Consider the following 25,897-nt stretch of genomic DNA (forward strand, 5'->3'; position numbering starts at 1 on the left):
GTGTCTTGTTCAAGAGTGGCTTGACACAAGGAATGCGACAGCTGAAACCCTTGTCTTGCATACTTCTGTGCGTGGTGGTTCTTGAAGCACTGACTCCAGCTGCAGTCCACTCTTTGTGAATCTCCCCCACATTTTTTGAATGGGTTTTGTTTCACAATCCTCTCGGGGGTGTGGTTATCCCTATTGCTTGTACACTTTTTTTCTACCACATCTTTTCCTTCCCTTCGCCTCTCTATTAATGTGCTTGGACACAGAGCTCTGTGAACAGCCAGCCTCATTAGCAATGACCTTTTGTGTCTTGCCCTCCTTGTGCAAGGTGTCAATGGTCATCTTTTGGACAGCTGTCAAGTCAGCAGTCTTCCCCATGATTGTGTAGCTTACAGAACTAGACTGAGAGACCATTTAAAGGCCTTTGTAGGTGTTTTGAGTTAATTAGCTGATTAGAGTGTGGTACCCGGTGTCTTCAATATTGAACCTTTTCACAATATTCTAATTTTCTAAGATAATGATTTTGGGGTTTTTCATTAGTTGTCATTTATAATCATCAATTAAAAGGAATGAACACTTGAAATATATCAGTCTGTGTGGAATGAATGTATACATTATCCAAGTTTCACTTTTTGAATGGAATTACTGAAATAAATCAACTTTTTGATGATATTCTAATTATATGACCAGCACATGTACATATATATATATATATATATATATATATATATATATATAGATATAGATATATAGATATAGATAGATATATAGATATAGATAGATATAGATATATAGATAGATATATATATCTATATAGATATATATATATATAGATATAGATATACACACACACACGCATACATGCATACATGTATATACACACATACATATACACATACATGTATGTGTATGTATATGTGTATATTTATAACGGGAGCGGTAGTGTAGCGGTTAGCGTGCTGCGCTATGAATCTGGCGACCTGAGTTTGATTCCCTCTCATGGCCAACACCAGTGATGATTATCTGAACCGGTCCCGGGCCTCCCCTAGGTCGACTCAGCCTAAAATGAGTACCTGGTGCAGTGTGTAAACATTGCCACTGGGGAGACAAAGGCGGTCGGGCGTGGTGCTGGCCACCCACCCCCTTGTGTACCGTTCTGGCCTTCATAGGTGCTCGCTAACAGCACTTGCCCCTACAGTCTGTTAAGGCTAAATGGGGGATCTTTTTGTATATTTATGTATGTGTGTATGTGTTTTAATAACATTTAAAATTATTTATTAAAATTATGATTTGTCTTTAACAATATTATCATTTGTTATCACATTTTATTTAACTTTGTACACACAACATTTCGACATGACTGAGAGAAACTTGCAGAAAATAACATTCATTCGGCTCCTCCCAAGTAATTCAGTAAGTTCATTCACTGAAGGATTTGTCATACTGATTCAAAACGAGAACTTGAGAGCTGGTGAATCACTGTTCTAAATGTACAGGCTCATAGGGGTAATTTATTCATGAATCGGTCTAACCATTGTTTGTCATTGAGTACAGCCAGCGAAGAGCAAACATAACGCAATAGAAAGGTGCACTGTTTTCTCGGTGCACTCTTTTTTTGTCACCAATTCTATTCCAGACTGCAATCTCATAACTTAGGTAAAAAATTATTTCTTTAGTGACGCTGGTAGTTCAGCGGTGGAGCAAATGAATTCATAAAGGCATATGAAACACCACTTCTGAAGCTGTAGTTAATTATGATGACACAGATGGCAATTTATTAATGTCGTAGCAAGTGATTTTCTTTTTATGGTTATGTGTTCAGTCACAAATGCTTGGAATTAAGCAATGTTGCATTCACAACGTTTAAACAAACTGCTCCAGGGAAATTAAGCAAACTAAACTTTGAGCACCTCCTGAGATGGTCTGAGATCATTTGCAGCATTCTCATAGACGACACTATTCTTGCAGTTGCAAACTATTTTCAGATGACTGAAACAGCAGAAACATTGAGCACTCTGCATACGTGTGTTCCAGGAGAAGCACTGCAATTATGGCCTCTGAATACACAGCGAATCAGAAACGCACACCAACTGCTTTTCTTTATTCTGTTCTTCAAAATATAATCGTGTATTTCTTAAAACGTGCGTCTTTGTGTCTGACAGCATTTCTTCTCACGTGTCACTCCAAGTCTATTTATAAGTTAAATAACCCACCACTGCGCATAAAATATCCACATTTGGCAGGTTGGTGGGTGCTAATTTTAAACTTTGAACAAAAGGAAAAACACTGAATTTACTAATTTCATTAACCAGAGGTTACATCACAAATACACACACAATTAGTTGAAGGGAATCAAGCAATAATATTTACATGAAAAAGAGAGAACCGCTTGCTTTTTGAATGGAGCTTTAGCCTCAATAAACCATTTAAAACTGAACATAAACACCAAGAAACTGATACCTGCTTAAAAATAAAAAGTTCAATGGGATGGAAACAATGGAACAGTTAATACATCTAATATTTATTCTTGGACCTGTCCATGTTGTCATTATTGCTGTTAGAGAAACTTCACTGTGGGAATCTGTGGCCATGGAACTTGTGGGTGTCACCTAAGCTGAATGTCCAGTGTAATTCAAAGAAATTCCACTGATCATGCAAGCTATAACATAGCTACATACAACACCACAAATATAAATGTTTATCTGTTCTGCTGTTGCTGAATTAAAAAAAATAGTATAAATGGATCTTACCCAAGTTACAGGCTAAATCAACATACACAATTTTTTTCCAGAGGTTTGACACCCCTGCCTTAAAGGTATAATTCACCCAAAAATAAAAATGATCTCATGATTACTTACCCTCCTGGCTTCCCATATGTGTATGAGTTACTTTCTTCTGTTGAACAAAAATGATGATAGATGTTTGTCATTAGAAATAAATGTTTGTCATTTTTATCATAAATTTTCCTCTCTGCCCAGTATGGGGCGATATGCGCAAATTATCTGAATCACTAAAAACAGAAAAAGGATTGTGTGAAATTAAAAGTTAAGTGGAGACTGAAAAGGATTTAACCACCAGATTTGTCTGGAGAACTTTTAAGGTGCCCTTCTGATTTTGGATAAAAAAATGTTTCACCCATCCTCTTTTGTTGTATGGACCTACAGAGCTGAGAATTTCTTCTAAAAATCTTTGTGTTAAACAGAAGTCACACATGTTGGGTGAACTATCCCTTTAAGGCCTTTTCACAGAAAACGTGACATGAATCGCCGCCGACCAATGGGCGTTCTCAATAATACCGTGTATCACTCATATTTCATACTTTTTGAAGTTTGATGATCATTCAATTTTGCCATACAAACACTGCATATGACTTTAGTTTTGTAAAAAGACTGATCTTGGTTTGATTTATCCCACTGATTCTTGAGGCATGGGACTAAACAGGAATATTTAGTATTTTTTAATTTACTTACAGCCATTTATGTAAAACCTTACAACCCCTCAAAAAAAATACAGACAAGTAAAACGTCTGTTATTGATTTTTATAACTACTTTAATGACACACAAAGAACATTTTATTTAATGCACATTAAGAATGTTTCATGGAGTTGTTAACTTTTGATATAAAAAAAAATATTGCCTAGTATTTTTGTCTAATGTTGTGATCTCTCATTTTTCTCTTCAATGAAAACAGAGACTGATCTTTCGTTGGCAGGTTATCAATCAACGGACCAGTGTGTGGTAAGATATTTATTTCAGTGTTAGAAAATTAATTTACTTTTACCACATTATACTTCAGGGGCATTGGGTGACCACATTTATATATCTATAAAATGGATAGTTCCGGTCCTGAATTGGACTATTTATCAATTTTGCATTCCAGCCAAAATGCAGTAAAGTAAATGTTGATGCAAAACACTGGTTACTATACATGTCTGCAACTCTCGTAGAGGCCATCATATCTGGGACAATATCTTATGGATATCCTTCCAATAAAGGATGTCACTTCATAGAGCCTATATGTAATATAGAACATATACAAGCACACTTTCTTTTTAATTTGCATAATATTTTAGCCAGGGCTGAACATTTAATTTATTTTAGGTGTAAGCTCTAGCTAGTGGGCTAAAAAATTTTGATGATACAGCCTTATTCCAAAATGGATTAAATTCATTATTTTCCTAAAAATTCTACAAACAATACCCCATAATGACAATGTGAAAGAAGTTGGTTTGAAATCTTTGCAGATTTATTAAAAATAAAAAACGGGATTTTTTTTTTTTTTTTTAATTCACAGCCTTTGCTCAATACTTTGTTGAAGCACCTTTGGTACCAATTACAGCCTCAAGTCTTTTTGTGTATGATGCTACAAGCTTGGCACACCTATTTTTGGGCAGTTTCTCCCTTTCTTGCAGGACCTCTCAAGCTTCATCAGGTTGGATGGGGATTGTCGGTGCACAGCCATTTTCAGATCTCTCCAGAGATGTTCAATCGGGTTCAAGTCTGGGCTCTGGCTGGGCCACTCAAGGACATTCATGGAGATGTCCCGTAGCCACTCCTTTGTTATCTTGGCCTTGTGCTTAGGGTAGTTGTCCTGTTGGAAGATGAACCTTCAAGGATGACTCTGTACATTTGCTGCATTCATCTTTCCCTTGATCCTGACTAGTCTCCCAGTTCCTGCCACTGAAAAACATCCCCAGTTTGTTTTGGCCAGGTGATGAGCGGTGCCTGGTTTCCTCCAGACATGACACTTACCATTCAGGCCAAAGAGTTCAATCTTTGTTTCATCAGACCAGAGAATTTTGTTTCTCATGGTCTGAGAGTCCTTCAGGTGCCTTTTGGCAAACTCCAGGCAGGCTGTCATGTGCCTTTTTCTGAGGAGTGGCTTCTGTCTGGCCACTCTACCATACAGGCCTGATTGGTGGAGTGCTGCACAGATGGTTGTTCTTCTGGAAGGTTCTCCTCTCTCCACAAAGAAACGCTGGAGCTCTGTCAGAGTGACCATCAGGTTCTTGGTCACCTCCCTGACGAAGGCCCTTCTCTCCCGATCGTTCAGTTTGGCCAGGCGGCCAGCCCTAGGAAGGGTCCTGTTGGTTCCAAACTACTTCCATTTACTGATGTTGGAGGCCACTGTGCTCATTGGGACCTTCAATGCTACAGAAATTTTTCTGTACAATTCCCCAGATTTGTGCCTTGATACAATCCTGTCTCGGAGGTCTTTGGACTTCATGGCTCGGTTTGTGCTCTGACATGCACTGTTAACTGTGGGACCTTATATAGACAGGTGTGTTTCAAATCATGTCCAATCAACTGAATTTACCACAGGTGGACTCCAATCAAGTTGTAGAAACATCTCAAGAATGATCAGTGGAAACAGGATGAACCTGAGCTCAATTTTGAATGTCATGGCAAAGACTGTGAATACTTATGTACATGTGAATTTTTTCGTTTTTTATTTTTAATAAATTTGCAAAGATTTCAAACTTCTTTCACATTGTCATTATGGGGTATTGTTTGTAGAATTTTGAGGAAATAATGAATTTAATACATTTTGGAATAAGGCTGTAACATAACAAAATGTGGAAAAAGTGAAGCGCTGTAAATACATACATACACACACACACACACTGTCGGACAAAAGTTTGGAATAATGTACAGGTTTTTACATTAACCCTAACCCCAAACCTAACCCTAAGTTGAATAACAAAGTGGCATTCAACTGATCACAAAGTATAGTCAGGACATTACTGATGTAAAATACAGCACCATCACTCTTTGAAAAAAGTTATGAAAAAACGTTTTTTTTTTTTTTTTTTTAAACGGCTTTCTCTAGAAACTTGTCAGTCAATCATTGTTTTGAGGAATGAAGGCTATGCAATTCTTGAAATTGCCAAAAAACTGAAGATTTCCTACAACGGTGTACACTACAGTCTTCGAAGACAAAGGACAGCTGGCTCGAACAAGGACAGATTGAGATGTGGAAGGCCCAGATGTACAACTAAACAAGAGCATAAGTACATCAGAGTCTCTAGTTTGAGGAAGTCACATGACCCCATTCGAGGAGCAGATATGTGAGCGATGAGCTCTGCGCACTTTGTTAGCTTTTAAATTATTTTCATGTTATAATCCGGTGAGATTCGAAACACCCAGTTACATATTTGTTCTGTGAGGTAAACATGGCAAAGAAGTCAATAACCTTGGACTCTGGAGACACTTAAGTGCTTAAGCTGAAACCTTTGACGTGTCTGCAGACTTGATTTGGATTGTGCATTGTTGCTGACTTGGAGGATCTCGTTATAATACGTTGAACATTTACGGCGATGGAAAAAATTCTATGAGTTGGTTAAAAGAGTGGCAGATGTTGAGAAACGGATTGACTATCTGGAGTCATCGGAAAGGGAATTATCCACTAATTCGCTCACGTCAAAAATATACCTGGGAAACATTTTGGAAAAACTGGAAAATCTCGAAAATAGGAGCCGAAGAAATAATGTACAGATTGTTGGAATTCCTGAGCATGAAGAAGGCAGAGATATTGTGAAATTCCTAGACGAGCTCTTCCCGTTCTGCTCGACAATACAGGTCAAAGCTAGAAATCGAGCAAGCTCTCAGATTCCCATCTCGAAGATCTGCTGAGGGAGACAGGCCCCGAACAATTCTGGCCAAATTTCTGAGTTCATCCGATAAAGATCTCGTGTTGCAACAGGCAAATATTTTCTTGTTCCTGGACTTTGCGAATTCGATGAGAGAAATGCGATCGATTCAAGGAGTGTAAGAAGCTCGTGCATCAACGGAAGATCACTTTTGCATTTTGTTTCCGGCCAAACTGAGAATAAAAACGAAGTATGTCCACTAAGTATTTACATGTCCCAAACAAGCATTGTCCTTCATAAATATATTGGAGTAAGTAAGGTGTTTCTTATGTGAGTGGATTGACTCGCTGAACATACACTCGATTGTCTGAGGAAGCTGGGTGCCATTTTTATTTCTCTTTGTGCTGGTTCCGCCTAGCGGCTGGAGTTTGTTTTGTGGAAAAACACTGCTTCGGGACAGTTGTGGATGAATCTGTACTTTCCTTGTGCATATGCCTCCTGTTGCCTGGAGTTAGTTTTGTGGAGTATTTTTGCAGGATATTGTAATGATTACATCATCTGCTGCACTCATAAACAGCTGGCTCACTGAACACTTGCTTGTCTGTCCGAGGAAACTGAATGGCTTTATATCGGTTATATTTGTTTTGTTGAGGATCACACCTTCGAGACAGTTCTGTGAATGAATCCACACGTTCTTTGTGTTTACTCTCCCTATTGGCTGAGGTTAGTATATCCTGTTATGTAATTTTGCATAAATTTAAAACGTAGAAAAATTGTGCAGAAGCACCGGACTTGAGCAATCCAATGGCAAATTTTGATTTGAAACCTTTTGATTTTAGAGGTATTGACGCCAATTTGCGCTGTCTTGTAATTTGTAATTTTGTTTTTGACACTATTTTTTCTATTATATAAAAATGTCAAATGTTATTATGAGGGGGTTATCTCTCTCCACATTGAATATGAATTGATAAGGGGCACCCCATATAAAGAAGGAAGGTTATTTCTTAAACGTAACACATGTGATATACATTTCAGCTGTCCATAAGATTTATACTAGAATAGTTTTATTTATATATATATTTATAAGTCCCTCATTTCATCTGTTGTGGATTGCTCAATTGGAAAACTTTTAGTCTCAGATCACACCCTGGTGTGTTTTAGGTGTCGCCACATAAGGAGAAAAAGAAATCCTATAGTTGGTGCCTTACTGTATCCCTTTTGCAAAATCCTGATTTCCAACAAATGTTAAAGACTGAAATCAGTGTTTATATGGCGACCAACTGGTCCTCAGTGTCCTCTTTGGGCGTGGCTTGGAAGGCACTTAAGGCATTTCTTAGGGGTTGGATCATAAACTATTCAAAAATCCTAAGCACGAGAACTCGTGCAGAGGCAGAGCTGAAGCAACAAATGTCATCTGATGGCCTCAGTGAATTGACCCAATTGAAATAAAGATAAAAGACTATTTTGTTGCGGAAAGTGGAGTTTGGGCTTTTCAGGACAAGACAGTCAAATTTTGAGTCGGCGGGGACAAAGCAGGAAAACTTTTGGCTAGATAGATAAAACAGAGTCGTTTTCTACCATTCCCTCAGTGAAATCTGCTAGTGGTGAAATATTTATCCCAGCCATTGATATTAATAATGCTTGTAAAGAATTCTATCTTGATCTTTATCATTCCATGTCTTTGTCTATGTATGAAGACATTAGAACATTTGTGGAACAGTTTAGAACTCCCTAAATTGACGACTGAGCAAAAAAAATTCTCTTGATTCTGAGAAAAACTTGGAGGAGCTTGGTGAGGTAATTAAATCCTTACCTACAGGCAAGGCTCTGGGGCCAGATTGCTTTGCCACTGAATTTTTTATATCTTATGCTACAGAACTGGCTCCACTTTTGTTAGAATTTTATATGGAATCATTAAAGAATGGAATGCTTCCCCCAACCATGACACAAGCCGGATCAGTTTGATTCTTTAAAAGGACAAAGATCCAAGTGAGTGTAAAAGTTACCATCCAATTTCCCTGATCCAGTTAGATGTAAAAATGTTGTCAAAAATTCTGGCTAACCGATTAAGTTATGACTGCTCTTATACATCTAGATCAGGTGGGGTTTATTCGGGGCCACAGCTCTTCTGATAACATTAGGCATTTCATCAATATAACGTGGTCAGTAGCAAATCATCAATCTCTGGTCACTGCCATTTCACTTGAGTTTGATATGGTAGAATGGGATTATCTTTTTAAGAATTTGGAAATGTATGGGTTCGCGAGTACCTTTATTGGTTGGATTAATTTACTGTATAGACACTTATTAATTTCAGATAATTTTTTACTCTGGATAGGGGCACTAATAATAAGCATGAATGAAGCCCCTTTCTGTTCGTCATATTGTATTGTGAGGGGTGTATTGAGAGTCTTTTGAAAATTTGGTTAATCATTTTGGGATTCCCAGATCTAAATTTTATAAGTATTTAGAGCTGCAGCACCTACTCTGCACTGTTTTTGAGAGTGGTACAAACCCCCCTAGTGCAGCAGATACTCTGGGAATGGTGATTGCTGCTTTTGGGAAAGGTCATGAGCCATCAGTGTATTTCTCCCTGCTAATCCAGAGTCTGGGGGATGGAGCTTTAAACTCTCAAAAGATTGTGGGAGGAAGATTGGAATTAGATTTTTGAGGAGGGAGTGTGGGCTAGGATTCTTAAAAATGTCAAGTCTGCATCTAGAATTCAAGGATGCGCCTTATGCATTTTTAGATATTAAATTTTATTGGACCCCTTCTAAATTGTGTTTGGGGTGGGGTGGGAATGTTCGGAGGGAAGGATTTTCGTTTTATGTAATGTGATTCCGTGTTTCCTCGTATATTTAGGGATTCAAGCTCAAAGTGCTAGAAGCCTATTGTTTTTGTTAGGATTTTTATTATTATTGGGGGTTAAAGCTATATTTATTAATATTATTCAACCATAAAACTGATTGGGCAGAGCAAACCGTAAGGCCTTGAGTCTTGAAACTTATTCATATGGAAGTCTCGGCCAAATTGGTTAATAGGGGCACTACATCGATATAAAAAAAAAAAATGTGTAACTGTTCATAACTTAGACCATTTGTCATAGACTCAGGTGATTTATTCCATGGGAAACCTTGGCTCAAACCAAACAAAATGTATATCTCCGATTTCATTTGTCTATAAAAAATTTCTAGCATCTTGGATTTTTCATAAAACCTACTTTTGCGAACTAGTCCTAGGTTTTTTTGGTCCAATCGGGCCCAAACCAGTGCCAAACGATTCTATGGAGTCTCAATATCAAAAGTAATCAAAAAAAAGTTTGAACTTTCGACTCGAGCTAGCTACGGTAAAAAAAAACATCTGAAGTAGGAGTGGCCAATTTTACGTAAATGGCTATAACTCTTGAAGGAAATTGGATATCTTCACCAAAGCTGGCATGCTTATGTAAGAGGTAAAAAGTTGGTGCGGTTTTGCCACATAGTGGCGCAAAAAAAATAAATAAATAACATTAACTTGGCTGTAACTACGCAACCGTTAGTCTGATTGAGTTGAAAATTGGCATGCAGTGTCTTAGTCCAAGGTGCCATTACTGTCTATGAGGACATTTGTGTATCTCAAAAACATGACCATCATCGGCCAATGAACTTTGAGCACCTGTTAGACAAGGTTAATGGAGGTCGATCGGTGCAAAACTCTGTGGGCTTGTTTGACTAATCATGCTGACTTTCACAAATAGACACAATATGGATATCATATGTTAGATCTCCTCATTCTGAACAACTTTGCCTCAAGAAGCACTGCAGTCAATCAAATCGTTCATTAAATATTCACGATTATGTAAACAACTTTTGCAAACTAGTCCTAGGTTTTTAGCTCAAACTCAATAAAACTAATGCAGTACAATTCTCTGGACAAGTAAATAGTTAAAAAAAAAATATTAGAACTTTACCCTTTGGATAGCTATAACAGGGTCATTTAGAAAAGGGGTGTGGCAAAATATACTCAATCATATAAATTATGAACGAAAAATCTAAACTTCAAAAAAGTAGATGAGCACACACAACATATAATTCTAAGAAGCATACAAACTTTAAAAAGCTTTGTAAAGCATATATTTCCATTTGTAAATTGTCTTTTCCTTCTATGATCTAGGTCAGGGGTGCCCAATACGTCGATCGCGATCTACCAGTCGATCAAAAAGGCAATGCTGGTAGATCGCACGAAATTTAAATGTGCTTTCATTAAATTTTTATAATAATAAAAAATATATAATGTTTTTCCTTCTTTTAGTTTCTGTCTGACTTGCACTTGATGAGTACATTTTGACCAGGCAAGATTTTTGTTTATTCAGTTGCCATGACAACTAGATTTAGGCCTTCCAAGGGCTTCTGAGAACAGAGCGAAATTGTGTTTGAGACTGACTACCAGCAGCTACTGCCCAGATTATGCAAAACTGTCTAATTCCATTCAGTGCAAATCATCAGAATAAGGTAAATGCTCTAGCTATTGTAATCTATTATGCTGTAGGTGTTTTGGGTTTAGTGTTAAAACTGAATGATATCAACATTGAACATTATTACATATATTTGTTTTTTTATTAATTACAAAATTAATTCCATGTAGGGATACATGCAGTAGTCCCAACAAGCATTTAAAAAAAATGAAACTGTGTTTTTTTTAGTTGGTAGATCTTACTGAGTTGGCCATTTAAAAGTAGATCATCATGCAAAAAAGTGTGGGCACCCCTGATCTAGGTGGTTACATGCTTGCTAAATAAAACATAATACCTTTTTGAGCATGTGCTAAAGGCCTTGAACCCTATTAATTGCTGCTTGCAGCTATATTTGGATTTGTCATTGGAATGATTAAAAATTTATAATTACAAAAAAATACAATCCCAAAGACAATGTTAAGCTTCATTTAACAACCCGGTTAGCTTTCGGCTGTGTTTGATATAATGGCAAATTATTTTCTAGTAACAAATTTGCAATTTTTTGCATGATTACTCAAGGATAAGGTGTTGCAGTGATGGCTACTGGAAATGTTCCAGTGACTTTCATATAGTGATAGTGTTGTTTTTTTACATCAGTAATATCCTGACTATAAAAGCCTTTGTGATCAATTGAATGCCACTTCGGTGAATTAAAATACCAACTTTCTTTCGAAACAGCAAGATCTGTACATTATTCCAAATTTTTGGCTGCCTGTGTGTACGCCTGTGTGTACGCCTGTGTGTACGCCTGTGTGTACGCCTGTGTGTGCGCCTGTGTGTGCGCCTGTGTGTGTGCCTGTGTGTGCGCCTGTGCACAAAATTATACTCTGTGTGTGTGTGTGTGTGTGTGTGTGTGTGTGTGTGTGTGTGTGTGTGTGTGTGTGTGTGTGTGTGTAAATAGTAGTCATGGCGAGGACGAGGCCTATGAGGAAAACCAGGTGACTCAGGAAATGGTAGAGGAGCAGCTGGTACGTTTGGTGACGAGAGAGGTCATGGACCTTCTAAGTAAGTTTACCTTTTTATGCTAGTGTGTTAGCCAAGCATTTCAAGCATGCTTAAAAATATATAAATAACAGTAAAACCTTGTAACCGTGTCTTACCAGGTGTGACCTGCATTTCAAGAAAGATTCCAGACCAATCTGGGAACAAAGAGGAACCCGATGGTGAGTTTATGATCAAATTCACCTCTGTGTCCAATTATTAGCCCTTTGTTATTGAAAAAACTATTAGTTCAAGTAGTTATTTGTTTTTTGGACTTTAGATGTTGTAGGTCTAGCTCTTCTTGGTTACGAGACTTACGAGTCTTTGTGGACTTGCTTTGAGTACATAAATACAGACTTTTTATACATTTCTGTTATTGATCTAACCCTTTAATACTTAAGGCAATATTTACAGTAGGTAGTCTACCAAAATTATTCTAATTCCACCACGGCAACACTAAATTCTCACGTGAGACTCTTTCGTGAAATTACCGTCATGTGGTGCAAAGGGACACTTTTTGCACCTTATGTTAGTCTGCAGAATGTGAGTTATGATTACATGGCTCACACCAGTGTTGTTAAAACATTTTTCTACACTTTTTTTGTGTAGAATGAGATAATGCAAAGCTCATGAATTTACTATTGGCATATATAGTTAAAGTCAGAAGTTTACATACACTTAAGTTGAAGTCATTAAAAATTTTTTTTAACTACACAGATATCATATTAGCAAACTATTGTTTTTGCAAGTGCTTTAGGACATCTACTTTGTGCCTGATAGGAGTCATTTTTCCAACAATTGTTTACAGACAGATTGTTTCACTTTTAATTGACAATCACAACTCTTGTGGGTCAGAAGTTTACCTACACCAAGTTAACTGTGCCTTTAAAGCAGCTTGGAAAATTCCAGAAAATGATGTCAAGCTTTTAGTCTGGAGGAAAACAGGTTGACAAGTATCTATGTCCACAGTAAAACAAGTCCTATATCGACATAACCTGAAAGGCTGCTCAGCAAGTAAGAATCCACTGCTCAAAAAGCGGCATAAAAAAAATCAAGTACACATGGGGACAAAGATCTTACTTTTTGGAGAAATATCCTCTGGTCTAATGAAATTAAAATTTACATTTACATTTATGCATTTGGCTGACGCTTTTATCCAAAGCGACTTACAGTGCACTTATTACAGGGACAATCCCCCTGGAGCATCCTGGAGTTAAGTGCCTTGCTCAAGGACACAATGGTGGTGGCTGTGGGGATTGAACCAGCGACCTTCTGATTTACAGTTATGTACTTTAGCCCACTACGCCACCACCACTCTTCAAAACAAAAATTCACAAAATGTACCTGTTTGGCCATTATGACCATTGTTATGTTTGGATGAAAAAGGGTGAGGCTTGCAAGCCGAAGAACACCATCCCAACAGTGAAGCATGGGAGTGGCAGCATCTTGTTGTGGGGTGCTTTGCTGCAGGAGGGACTGGTGCACTTTACAAAATAGATGGCATCATGAGGAAGGAAAATTATGTGGATATGTTGAAACGACATCAGCCAGGAGGTTAAAGCTTGGTCGCAAATTAGACTTCCAAATTGACAATTGGTGGCAAAATGGCTTAAGGACAACAAAGTCAAGGTATTGGAGTGGTCATCACAAAGCCCTGACCTCAATCCAAAATGAAAACGTGTGCACGAGCAAGGAAGCCTACAAACCTGATTCATTTACACCAGTTCTGTCTGGAGTAATGGGCCAAAATTCCAGCAACCTTTTGTGAGACGTTTGTGGAAGGCTACCCAAAAAGTTTAACCCAAGTTAAACAATTTAAAAGCAATGCTACCAAATACTAACAAAGTGTTTGTAAACTTCTGACCCACTGGGAATGTAATGAAAGAAATAAAAGCTGAAATAAATAATTCTCTCTAATGTTATTCTGACATTTCACATTCTTAAAATAAAATAGTGATCCTAACAGAAGGGATTGCTTTTCTATGATTAAATGTCAGGAATTGTGAAATGCTCAGTTTAAATGTATTTGGTTACGGTGTATGTAAACATCTGACTTCAACTGTATGGTGCATTCACGTCATGTTGGAATTACTGTAATTACGAGATGACAACTCAGAGGTTGTTCTCATCTTGGGAACTCGGCAGCATATTTATCTCTATATTAATTCAATAATTTACATTATTTTGTTGCAAACTGTTACTGTAAACTTGGGCTAAAACGCCTTATCAAGGCATACCCAAAGTTAATTTAAAGCTGTTCTTGAATATTTTGGAGTACATGCATGGTTTTGGTCACTTTTGAAAGGTGACACTGAAGTTTTTTTGTAAAAGAATGTACTCTGCGTGAAAGCGTCGAGTCTGGAGATGAAGTATCTGAAAAAAATATGGATGATTTGTTATATATTGACTCCGAGGCAGAGGAAATGTTTATGGAGGGAAGAGACATTACTCTGGACAAGTAAGTGTTTTCTTGTATTTTATAACATATATTACTGTATTTTCCACATAAATATGCTTTAGTTTGAATAATGAATACACATTTTGTAATTATCTTTTGTCGTGTGTTTTCCCATTGAGTGTCTTGAACTGTTTGCGGGAGGTGTTTGTGCGTGTGTGAAGTTTCATTGGCAATGTAAAACATCTTTATACCATGCCAATAGAGCTAGATCTGAAACAAACAACGTATACAGTATTTACAGTAAATATACATACATGAATACTGCAGTTTTGGTAATCCAAGTGCATGGGTGCAGTGGACTTTTCTGACACCCTAATAGAGTACTATAAAGTAATCCACAAGACCCAGAGGTGGTAAAAGACATTCTTATACTGTCGAGTTATCCAGGGAATTTTACACATCAGCATCTGCCTCTTAACTCGAAAATGAGCATCAGTCATTCAAAAGGACACACGGAACAATTCCAAATGGACTTTCCACAACTTGTATTCATTTATCAACAGATTCCATAACAGATTGAACAATAGTCAGATCCAAGGTTCAGATTGCCCAATTAGCTTTTGTTGGATTTTATTAGCTTTTGTTAGATTTTGTTAAATTTTGATAGATTTTAATAGGTTGATAACCTTAAAGAAACAAAAAATAAACACTAGCATTACTATTAACATTTACTTAAATATAGACAAAATACTATGTGAATAAAATGTTCCTATGCACAACTGTCTCAACATTCACTTATTTCTAAGTCTAAGCATAATATGTTTAAGCATAATAAGCCTAATACACATTTAGTTAACAAACTGAAACAATTTGTGTTCACAATTCACTGTTACTTAGTGTAAACACACACATGAACAATATGTACATTGCCTCCAAACGCTAATGTTTCACACTATGAGTCAATTAATTTCTAAATAGTCCATGATTGTCTTCAAATAGCACAGATTAGGGAGATAATCAACCCTTTCCCGACTAGAGTGTTTAATCCTACCATCAGCGTCCCTGGGATGAACGTTCGCTGGTTGCGCTTTCCCCTTCTTTCCGTGTTTCACTCGCATCAGTCTTTAAGCCCGAATGCTTCTCCACACAGAAGACACTTGTGCCACTGGATATTGATGTCTTATCCCTCTTTCTGCACTCAGTTTTCTCTGCTCGCATCCACTAACAGCTTTTACTTCCATAAACTCTCCGCTGTTTCTGTTGTTTTCGTCACTTCTCTCTACGTCACATTAAGTGCAATTGTTTTATTTTATTTTTTTTTAAACAGTATTTATTACTTAAAACTGCGTTTAACTTCACATATACCATTTCATGGACATTGCAATTGTAAACACTTTCTCCTCCACAAAGATATCATGCAGTATTCATGTATATTTACTGTATATACTGTATACCTCCCTCCATAAACATTTCCTCTGCCTCGGAGTCAATATATAAAAAATCATCCATATTTTTCTCAGATACTTCATCTCCAGACTCGACACTTTCACGCCGAGTACATTCTTTTACCACACCCAGTAGCGAATATCTTGTTTTCATCGTCCGTTTTGCCATATTTCAAGCTCCAAAATTGTCAACATTTCCAAAACTATACTCCAACTTTTACGCACGGATTCTGAATTTCATTGGCTATACGATGCGCCAGTCATCCACACACACTGCTGCAATTGGTTCAATCTTTACACAAAGGAAAGGGGGGAGGCACTTACATTCGACACAGACTCTGGTTGGCTATTGAAGGCTATGGACAGGACATGGAAGCCCCTATTGGGTCAATGAGGTGTCAATCGAAAGGTCAGAGTGCAGCATCAGTTTTTTTATTAATTTTTTTTTTATTTTTTTATTCAAGCTTTTGACATTGACAGGGTTTAAACATAGTTGGCCAATCTGAGCTAAGACAAATTGCCCAGATGGCTACACTCCACAGAATATCCACTAAAGTACATTATCACAATATATATCACAAATAATTACCACACAAAAAGGGGGAGAGGGGGAAAAAAAAAAAAAAAAGTAAAGGTAAAATAAGCATACCAACAAATTACATCAGAATTGGGTAGTTATTTAGTCCTTCCATGCCAGGTTCTGTATTCCCAGCGCTAGCCGATGCGTCTCTCCCACCCCAAGATAAGTGAGGAAGGGGTCCCATACTCTATAGAATTTAAAAGGTTTATCTTTTAAGCAGCATCAGTTTTGATATAGGAAATGTTTACATTTGAACTGAAGTTATGACCAAGAATATGTGAAAGATTAGGCACAGCTGCCGGGTATTTTGAAATGATGCAACAAGAGTCTGTGGGTATTTATTGATGTAATGTGATTTGGACTAAATGTTTTACTTGTTTGGATCGTTTGGACATTTGCCAGTAACAAGACCGTTTTTGTCTGGATGTTATGGATCAGTGGACTACTATGAGGCTTCATAGGAGAGTTCCCTCAATTTTGTTATTATTTGTTTATATTTTGGTGGTCTGACAAAGATGTCGATTGTACCTGCTGTTGTGTTGTGACTCTTAACCCTCTGGGGTCGATGGACGCGCCAGCACGTCCTGCTGGATATTTTCGTCATTACAGCGGAAACAGCTTAAAATACTCCGTCATTTTGGGGCATACAGATAAGTGTAAGACATAATTAGAGACTATAAAGGGTCTACTTTTATTTGTGTACACTCACAATAACAACAAAACCTTGTGCTTTTGTAAAATAAAGAAAATAAAAAGGGTGAGCTTTCAGCTGTCTGTGTTCACGAGCATATTTCTGAAACACGTCATTGAAACTCTGCGAATACTTATCACACAAACATGAAACATATGTCTAAATAAAGCTTAAGATTTCTACTTTTAAATAAAAATATTGAAATTTAAAACAAATATTCTCCTGTAATGTAATCTGTATGAAACAAAGCGATGTACAGTTTTTACCAGTTCATCTAATTATAGTGTGATCACATCCACCAGCAGAGCACGCCATTCGTATGCTAATGTGCTGAGTAGAGGTCGACCGATATGGGTTTTTCAGGCCGATGCCGATCTTTTGAAATCCGGGTGGGACGATGGCCGATAAATGCTGCCGATTTATTTTGGCCGATATGTGCTTGTTTTTAACCTCTTATTTGAACCTTTTATTTGAAAGATAAAATGTAACACAAATAATTAAGATAGACAAAATTTCTCAACAAATACATTTATTGAACACTTGACCAATCTGCACTTGTACACTTAAATTAAAAACATATTGTATAATGTATAACAAATATATTAAATAAACGAAGCAGGTGTTACAAACTGCTCCGAGACACGAAGGTTGAGATCCAAATGCAGCTTTAATTAAGGGGCAATCCAGACACGTAATCCAATATTCAGAGCATCCAAGAGAAGCACAGGCATAACTAGGGATGGGTTTTGTTTAAGGTTTTAATGGTATTACTATCTTACCGATAGTGCTTATCGATCCAGTATTCTTAAAGGTTCTTTTTGTTTTTTATATATATATATATATATATATATATATAAAACAAAGATAAACGAAAGATAAACAATTACACAAAGATAAACATTATATAGGCACAGTGATTTAATTTCAGGAAGGTCTACTAACATTACTGTTCATGTGTGGTCTAAAAAGAAATCTAATAAAGTAATCAATTGTAAAATAACACTGCATAGTTTATCATAGATAGATTAATGCTTATTAAAGCAGAAGTTATTCATTCAAGAGCTGTAAGTGATTTTCTCATTGCCTTTTGTTGTTTGATTCGCAGTAATGGCTCAATCGTCAGCATGTTTATTAGACTGCTTCCCTTTAAGACCGAGTGCAGATCTAATAGGCTCCTGATGCACCATATTTTCTCCCAACTATTTCTATAACTACGTCCATTTAAGACATAAACTGTGTTTAAGTGAATCTCCAAGCCGATCGTTTTGACATTTTTGTGTATAGTTGATTGTTTAGACGCAGCACATGAAACCCAAAGTAGCCTTATACTTTGCTTGTCTCTTTATGGTCTGTTTCAGAGCCGCTACCGCTTTGGGAACGGTATCTCTTGCGCTCTTTTTTATTATTAAACGCGTCCCGCAATTTAGCAACAGTAGCTAGACTGCATTTTACAACAATCACCGATCATGCTGATTCTGACGTTAAGTTTGAGTTTTAGGGAGAAATGTCAGTGCACCGCTGGGAAGGAAGTTGTGCTAGACAGAATGCGGCTTATGTATAAATATTCTTTTGATAATCTTTGGAAGGCGAAACCTAAAATAAAATCAGACCTATAGTGTAACCAGTTCTGTCCGCCGTCATCACTCATTAAGCAGGGCTCGTGTTGTGCTCGCTGTGGCACCGCGTGAGAGAGATCTCTCTCTCTCCCTCTCTGACTGCGAATAGCTAAATTGTATCACAGACAAATGGTTTCATATTATTATACGTAGAAATGGCTGGCGAGATAAAATAACTTTTTATTTTTATTATTGCTGTACTTTATAGCAATAATAAATGTATTTTCTTAATTTCTCCAGTACCGACAGCAGAACCGATAATGTCCGAGCTTACCAAAGCCAGTCCTTCAATAGCCTATAGTGCGTTGGTATCTTTTTTATTACTTATTTCTCTGCATTGAGTGACAACCCTCTGAAATATAAGACACACAAACAGAACTAATAAAAGTCTCAGATTCACTGTCTGTAATTGCAAAATTCTTGCTTACTTATTGTGACATGATATCAACCCTTCTGCTGTGATAATGCAACTTCAACTACTCTATCAATATCCAAAGTCGCGTTTGTTGCAATTTTTCTTGAAGTTGGCAGTAACATATCAAAAGTTTTTAATTAAATATAAAGGAGTTATACGAATTTAATCCTTACAGTTTTCTCCAAGGAACTTAGCTCCTTCCTTAGGCACTGGATGAGGTCTGCTCACTCTGCTGAAAAATGACTCTAGGGGCAGCATGTGTCGAACACGTGTTCCACAATAACACTAGGCTGCCCACAGATGCGCCTGCCTAATAATCGGCTTGATATACTTGTATATTGGCCGATGCCGGTTATGTAAAAAAATTCAAAAAAATCTGCCGATTAATCGTCCGACCCATTCGTCGGTCGACCTCTAGTGCTGAGGCGATCAATGCAAATGGTAAACGCCCCCGACAGTGTTCAGAGGTTTGATGTAAACAATAATTCACTTTACTGCGCGTTTGTAATGATACACATGCGAGGAAACTCCTGGATTGTAAGGAAGAGTCAACATTTTCCTCAGAAGAAAAGCAGGTGTAAGTCATTTTGTTTTCTTTAGTTGACATGCTATTTTATATAAACATGTACGTATAATACATACTAGTATTACTAGTGGGACTGTTTCCAGACTTGCCAGCCAGGATTCAGAGTATTGACATTTGAAATATGTCCTAATAAGCAAGTTTTAGTTACGTTTTAAATGCTGTTTCGGCTAAAGCAGGTATTTAAATTGTATGCTGTATGATATAAAAAGAATATTAATGTTTAGATTTTATTTTAACTAGTGTTTATGCTGCCTCATTATCATCAACAAAGCTTGTGCTTGCAAATATGTGTTCAGGTGTAAATGAGTAAAATGCACTTTAAATATGCCCATATTAGAAAATCAGCATCATATTATGATTTCTGATGGATCATGTGACACTGAAGACTACAGTAATGATGCTGAAAATTCAGCTTTGATCACACATTACATTTTACAATATATTCAAATAGTAAAAAAAACACATGAACCGTATGAGATGACTATTGTCATTTGGGTGTACTACTGAAATAATGTTATTTGTGCATCCTATATAGACTCAATAAGTGCCTGAGAAAATAAATGTGTAACTTATGTGTAGATTATGTGTAGCTTAATATGCGTTTGACAGCCAGTTGCATCATGAAATTTCATTGTGAAATAATGAATCCTGTTCTAGATGTGTCCTGATTTGTTGAATTTAAGAGTTAACTGTTAAGGCCACTGCCATATCGGTTCTTTTCACATAACATCATGTCCAAGATTCAAGCTGTGGCCAGTGGAGTGTCCCATGTCTTTTGGTTATTGTTGGCAGTACGTCATCCCCTGTGAAGTCTTTCATAGCAGACTGAGGTATGGCAGACTCTGATGATTGAAGCGCCCCTTGCTGTCTGGTTGGTACAGACTGCAGTTAGTGGTCATCATTCAGTGACCCACAGTAGTGGGAGTGGACATCGGGCTGGATCTAGCAACCTCAGGATATGTTTCCTGAGGGTGAGACAAGAAAACAAACAGAATAATATTAGCATATTATTCAAATTAAAAGCAGTTTTATAGAATATGAGAAGTGTTTCTGGTTCCGGCAGACCTGACTAATGCAGCATAATCATGAGTTGAGGGATAAATCATGTGTATGTCAGGCTGAATATGAGTCTTTAGTCTAGTCTTAAACTGAGTGTGTCTCAAACAAGGCTAGGAAGACTCTTCCATAGTCTTATAACTGATGCTAGTGCTGGGCAGCAGGTGATTTCTCTATCCCTCATTAGTGCTGTTCAGAATGTCAGCATTGTCAAGACGTTTCACATGATGGTTGAAATGCTACATGGTACTTTTAAATGGCAAATTCTCATGTAAATTTCAAATGGGTCACATGCGCAACAATATCGATGTTGATCACGTGAGCTCTACCATCTCCTCTAGTATTGGCAGTCGCTCCAAAAAGTCGCTCTTCATTTGCATAAAGTTACAAAACATTTCTAAAATTTATTGCATTGCAAGACATGCCCACATCCGGTCACCAACAGTCTCCATTGCTCATGTTGACGGAAGTCGCCAGCTCTCATTGAAAATTAATGAGATTACATTTTGTCTCTGCATGTCGCTGACAGTGTGAACGTAGCTTAAGAAGTCGAGCAAATCGACCCCCACTATCCAGCATTCTACTGGCAAATGTTTAGTCACTTAGAGCATGGATCTCTTTCCAACAATAGATGAGGGACTATCACATTATCTGCTGTACAGAAACTTGGATGTCTTCAGAGATTCCAGACTCAGCCATCGAACCTGTGGGGTTGTTGAGAGAGCTCCCGCAGCCAAAGCTATGTAACCCGATCCTTCCGACGGGTGAATATCCTGGGTAGCTCAGTGGTAAAGGCACTAGCTACCACCCCTGGAGTTCGCTAATTCGAATCCCAGGGCATGCTGTGTGACTCCAGCCAGGTCTCCTAAGCAGCCAAATTGGCCCGGTTGCTAGGGAGGATGGTCACATGGGTTAACCTCCTTGTGGTCACTTTAATGTGGTTCGTTCTCGGCGGGGCACGTGATGAGTTGGGCGTAGATTTTGTTAGAATTTTTTTTTGTATGAGATACAAACAGAAGAAATCCGGATTGGGGGGGGAGGATACTTTTTCACTGTATATCAAGATAATGCTTGTCCATAAATGCCAACATAATATTCAAGCCTGTCCCAAGAGAATGTCATGATCTATGGTGTTGAAGGCAGCACTAAGATCTAAAAGTGCAGAGATCTGTAGCTACAAACAATATCCTTCCATACACCGCGAAACACCTCTAATTAAATTATCTTCCACTTGCATTCCATTTTCCAAGCTGCTCTCTTAAAGAGCAAGAGTGTGATCATTGTACCACGGTGCTGGACTATTCTCTTTAACTGAAGGGGGCGAAACTGTAGAGTGCTGTGTAATATTTTCTAAAGTTCTACTGAATTTTTTGGCACACTGATTTTTTGAGATTATTAAATTTTATTAAAGCTGTTCCATTACGCGACCAGATTGAGTGACCTTAACTAAGTGCAAAATATAAGCGATTAGGTAATGATCTGAGAGTCATATCTCTGTGGAAAAATTGCAGTATTATCTACATCAAATCTATATGACAGAATTAAGTCTTGAGATATATTCTTTTATTTGTATATCCTTTCACAAAAAGCCTATTTGAACTGTAGCTGGTACAGACACTGAGGAAGACTTTGTAAGATTTTTTTCTCTGTTGCTTCACTTTATTTCCAAATGTTCCACATTTGCTGCTGTGTTTGTTATCTTAACGTTTCATTGTGCCTGTCACTACATAGCGCTGCAATAGTGGCGGTTCCCACTTACGTCATTCCCGGAGGACTCCTCACCTCGATGCGAGGGCCAGTAGTTGCTAATTTATATTGATTTGTTCTGGTGATTCGTTTGGACAGTTCATATAAATTAACCAGTTAAAAAAAAAAAGTATTATTCGCCTGAGCCGCTTTTTCTCTTGAACCCATTTTTCTTTTCTTTTTTTTTTTAACTGGTAAACTGAACTGAAAAGAAACAACATTTAGGTAATTGATGCTGTTTATTTTCATGTTTTCGACTTGACATGTTTACATCAAATTGCGTTTTAATACTTTTTTATTTATTAGAAATTGTTTTGGTTTTTATGTTTTTATATTCTCAATTTAATGTTGCTACTCTAATCGATCATGTTCGATCTTGCCTTGCTCTATGTATTGCAACTGCAATGAAATACGAATCCACCAACACGAGGCACTGGTTTTAAAAGAGCAGATGTAATTCCAGGTCTTAAAATTCCAGGTCTGTTCTGATCCACGGATCCAGGAAAATATCTAAAGTCCAAATCTTCTATTGTCATTTGGAAACATGTGGAGACAATTTGTAAGGTGTGAATGGCTGAAAATGAGAGGCTTTTTGGGTGTTTAAAACTTGTCAGTTTAAAAAAGTCTTAATGTGCTTTTAAAAAGATGTTAAAAGTATTTTAATAAAGTCCTAAATGATGCAGTAGAATTTGTTACAGGAAATTGTTTAACATGTCTCATACATTAAACATGTGTCTCCACAAAACCCTTTAAAATATTTTGTTTATTAAAAGAAAGTGTCTGTCTTTGCATGGGGGATTGGAAGAAGAGTGGGATCAAGAATCGATAATAGCCTTGATATATCATAAGGCATTTTTTGGTCTGGTGGTTGAACATTCGACTGTAACTCTCCTTTGAGTTGAACGAAACTTGACCACTAGTTTACTTGTGTCACTAAAGAACCCGGGTTCTAGACTCATCTCTTTTTTTTATTTATTTTTTTATTCTGTTAGTAATTATATTCTGTTAGTAATTATACCTTCATGATATTTGGTCTTAAACTTTTATGTGTTTAAAAAAGTTTGACTTGTTTAAAACAATTAGAAATATTTAGTTAATGTTGTCTGTCTTTGCTTATATGAAATGGAGATGGAAAGAAGAATGATATTGTGAAAAGGCGGATTTGAACTCTGATCACCCACAGAACCAACACCACAGACTAACGTTCTACTGATCACACCACTTCTCTGTTAACAATGCTGAGGTTTTATCTTGTTCCACCTGACCCGGAGTGAAAATAAACCCACACCATTGGTTATGCTATTTACACTTAATACAAATAGCCACTCAATAAATATAAATACACTTAGTTTTTTGTATATTCATAAGTTAAGCGTGGATCCTCTGCATCAGTCACGGGTCCCTCGCAACAAAAACAAACTTCAAACATTCTGCTCTTCGTGCCATTTTGTTTACTAAATGTGATTTTCTAAATTTTGTCTGTTTCTCTCTGATTTGGAGTGCAAATGGTCAGATCATGAAAGCACCATAAGCTCCTTTTCTCTGACACTGCATGAACCAGTGCTTCATCCACAAACTCCTTTTCACTCTCTCCTGTTTTCTAATCACTGTGACTCACGCTAAACTCACGTGTAACCAGGATTCCCTTGTGCACTTACAAAGCACTTGAGAGTCTTGTGAATATCCATGATATCCATAGTCTGGTAAACATTCTTCCTCTGGCCAAGAACTGCCCACTGGACATAAAGGGGCTATTTTTTTTTTTCCAACATAGAGAAAACAAAACTTTGTTGAAATACAGTGAGTATTGTTATATATGGATTATCATGATTTCAGGTGATGAAGAGATGATGCCAATGGATTCATCACAAGGGATTCAAATAAATGCTTCTCAGCCTTCAGATGACCTCTCAGAACTGGGCAAGAGACTTCTCCAAAATGAGGTGACTTTTACGCCATACATTTTTTTAGCTTCTGTAGTTGTGCTCTGAGTAGAGTAAATTGGATAACATTTTACAATTAGATTTAATTTATTGATATTGATTAACAGTTATCCTGTTTAATTGGTTAATATTTGTTTTATCCTCAGGATATTTATATGACTCTCCTGACTATTTGTTTTAACTCCCTTTCCTGGAGGGACACTATTAACTGCCAAAGGACTGCCAGCATGCTCTGCTGGACCTTGCTAAGACAGGTGCTGATATTTTCTTACTAATGAAATGTTGAATTATTATTATATTTTTTTTGGCACTTTCAATACAAATTTAATTTCATTTGGAAAAGATGTCAGCCTTTCATATGCAAGCACTCTTTTTTTTTTCTTCCTTGATTGCACCGAGTGTATATGTGAATGAATTGTTGTGCAGGTTGTTGGTGGTAATCTACTTCCAGAGGCTGTTACATGGCTCTACACCAGTGTTCTGAAGGGTCTACAGATGCACGGCCAACATGAAGGCTGCAATGCCGCTCTGACTCAGCTGGCATTGTTCATCTATGAAGCTCTGGTGTGTAAGCTTGGTCGCTTAGTTATTATCCAGATCTAAAATAACCACATAACACCAGGTATTTGTGGACAGAAGAGTGGAAGAGATTGATTTTCACTGCATTAACAGGCCTTTGTAAACTTCCTTTAGTTTTCCACCAAAATAAATTGTTTGAGGGTTTAACTGGACCACATAGGAACAAGTAGGCATAGCTGCAGGCCGAAATCTCCAAATGGGGCGGAATCTCCAAAATAGGGTGGTTTCTCCAGAAGGGGGTGGAGTTGCTCCAAAAGAGGCAACTCCAGGTCTGGGACCCTTATTGCAAAGTGAACAAAAACAGATAGACAATGAGCAGGTGTTAATGCGATGTATGTTTTATTTATTTATTTATTTTTTTTAATTTCTCTCTGTTTCACAATTTTTTTATAAAGGAATCACATTTTATCATGTTTAAATAACAGTGTTTATCAGAATCATCACAGTATGATTTGTCCAAATCATACAACATAAAATATGTTGATAAATATTTTTGTTGTTGAATAGTAATTTGATCTCATAGGGATACGTACATCCTGTCCATAGGATACATGAGATCATGTATAACTCTAATGTGCTTTATCCAGATGATCGGTTATCCATTCTGAAAACCTGATAAAGCCAGAAAGAAAGATGCAGCTTGCAGTATAGACACACTCCAAACTTTCCAAAAATGCCAAAATGTTGTGTATAGCAAAGTGTTGAAAAATTATACAAGCAAACTACATAAATAAAATACAGATTCAATATTGTCACAACATCTTAAAAGGAAAAATTCCAGCGTTATTTCG

At 37.2% G+C, this 25,897-nt stretch overlaps 1 protein-coding gene across 2 annotated transcripts in view; it reads left to right on the forward strand.

Moving 5' to 3' along the window:
* Positions 1-25,897, forward strand: part of LOC127617818 (exportin-5) — an 84,338-nt gene that overhangs the window by 35,896 nt on the left and 22,545 nt on the right. Inside the window, exons 26-31 of one of the 2 annotated variants that reach the window (XM_052089913.1) lie at positions 3,680-3,726; positions 11,975-12,075; positions 12,174-12,233; positions 24,421-24,527; positions 24,674-24,781; positions 24,954-25,091. In XM_052089913.1, the coding sequence (XP_051945873.1) occupies positions 3,680-3,726; positions 11,975-12,075; positions 12,174-12,233; positions 24,421-24,527; positions 24,674-24,781; positions 24,954-25,091 (561 nt within the window). Of the gene's footprint in view, positions 1-3,679; positions 3,727-11,971; positions 12,076-12,173; positions 12,234-24,420; positions 24,528-24,673; positions 24,782-24,953; positions 25,092-25,897 lie in introns of both variants that reach the window. The other variant, XM_052089912.1, reaches the window with a different exon arrangement.

Source organism: Xyrauchen texanus, chromosome 24 (genome assembly GCF_025860055.1).
Source record: "Xyrauchen texanus isolate HMW12.3.18 chromosome 24, RBS_HiC_50CHRs, whole genome shotgun sequence".
NCBI classification, from domain to species: Eukaryota; Metazoa; Chordata; class Actinopteri; order Cypriniformes; family Catostomidae; genus Xyrauchen; species Xyrauchen texanus.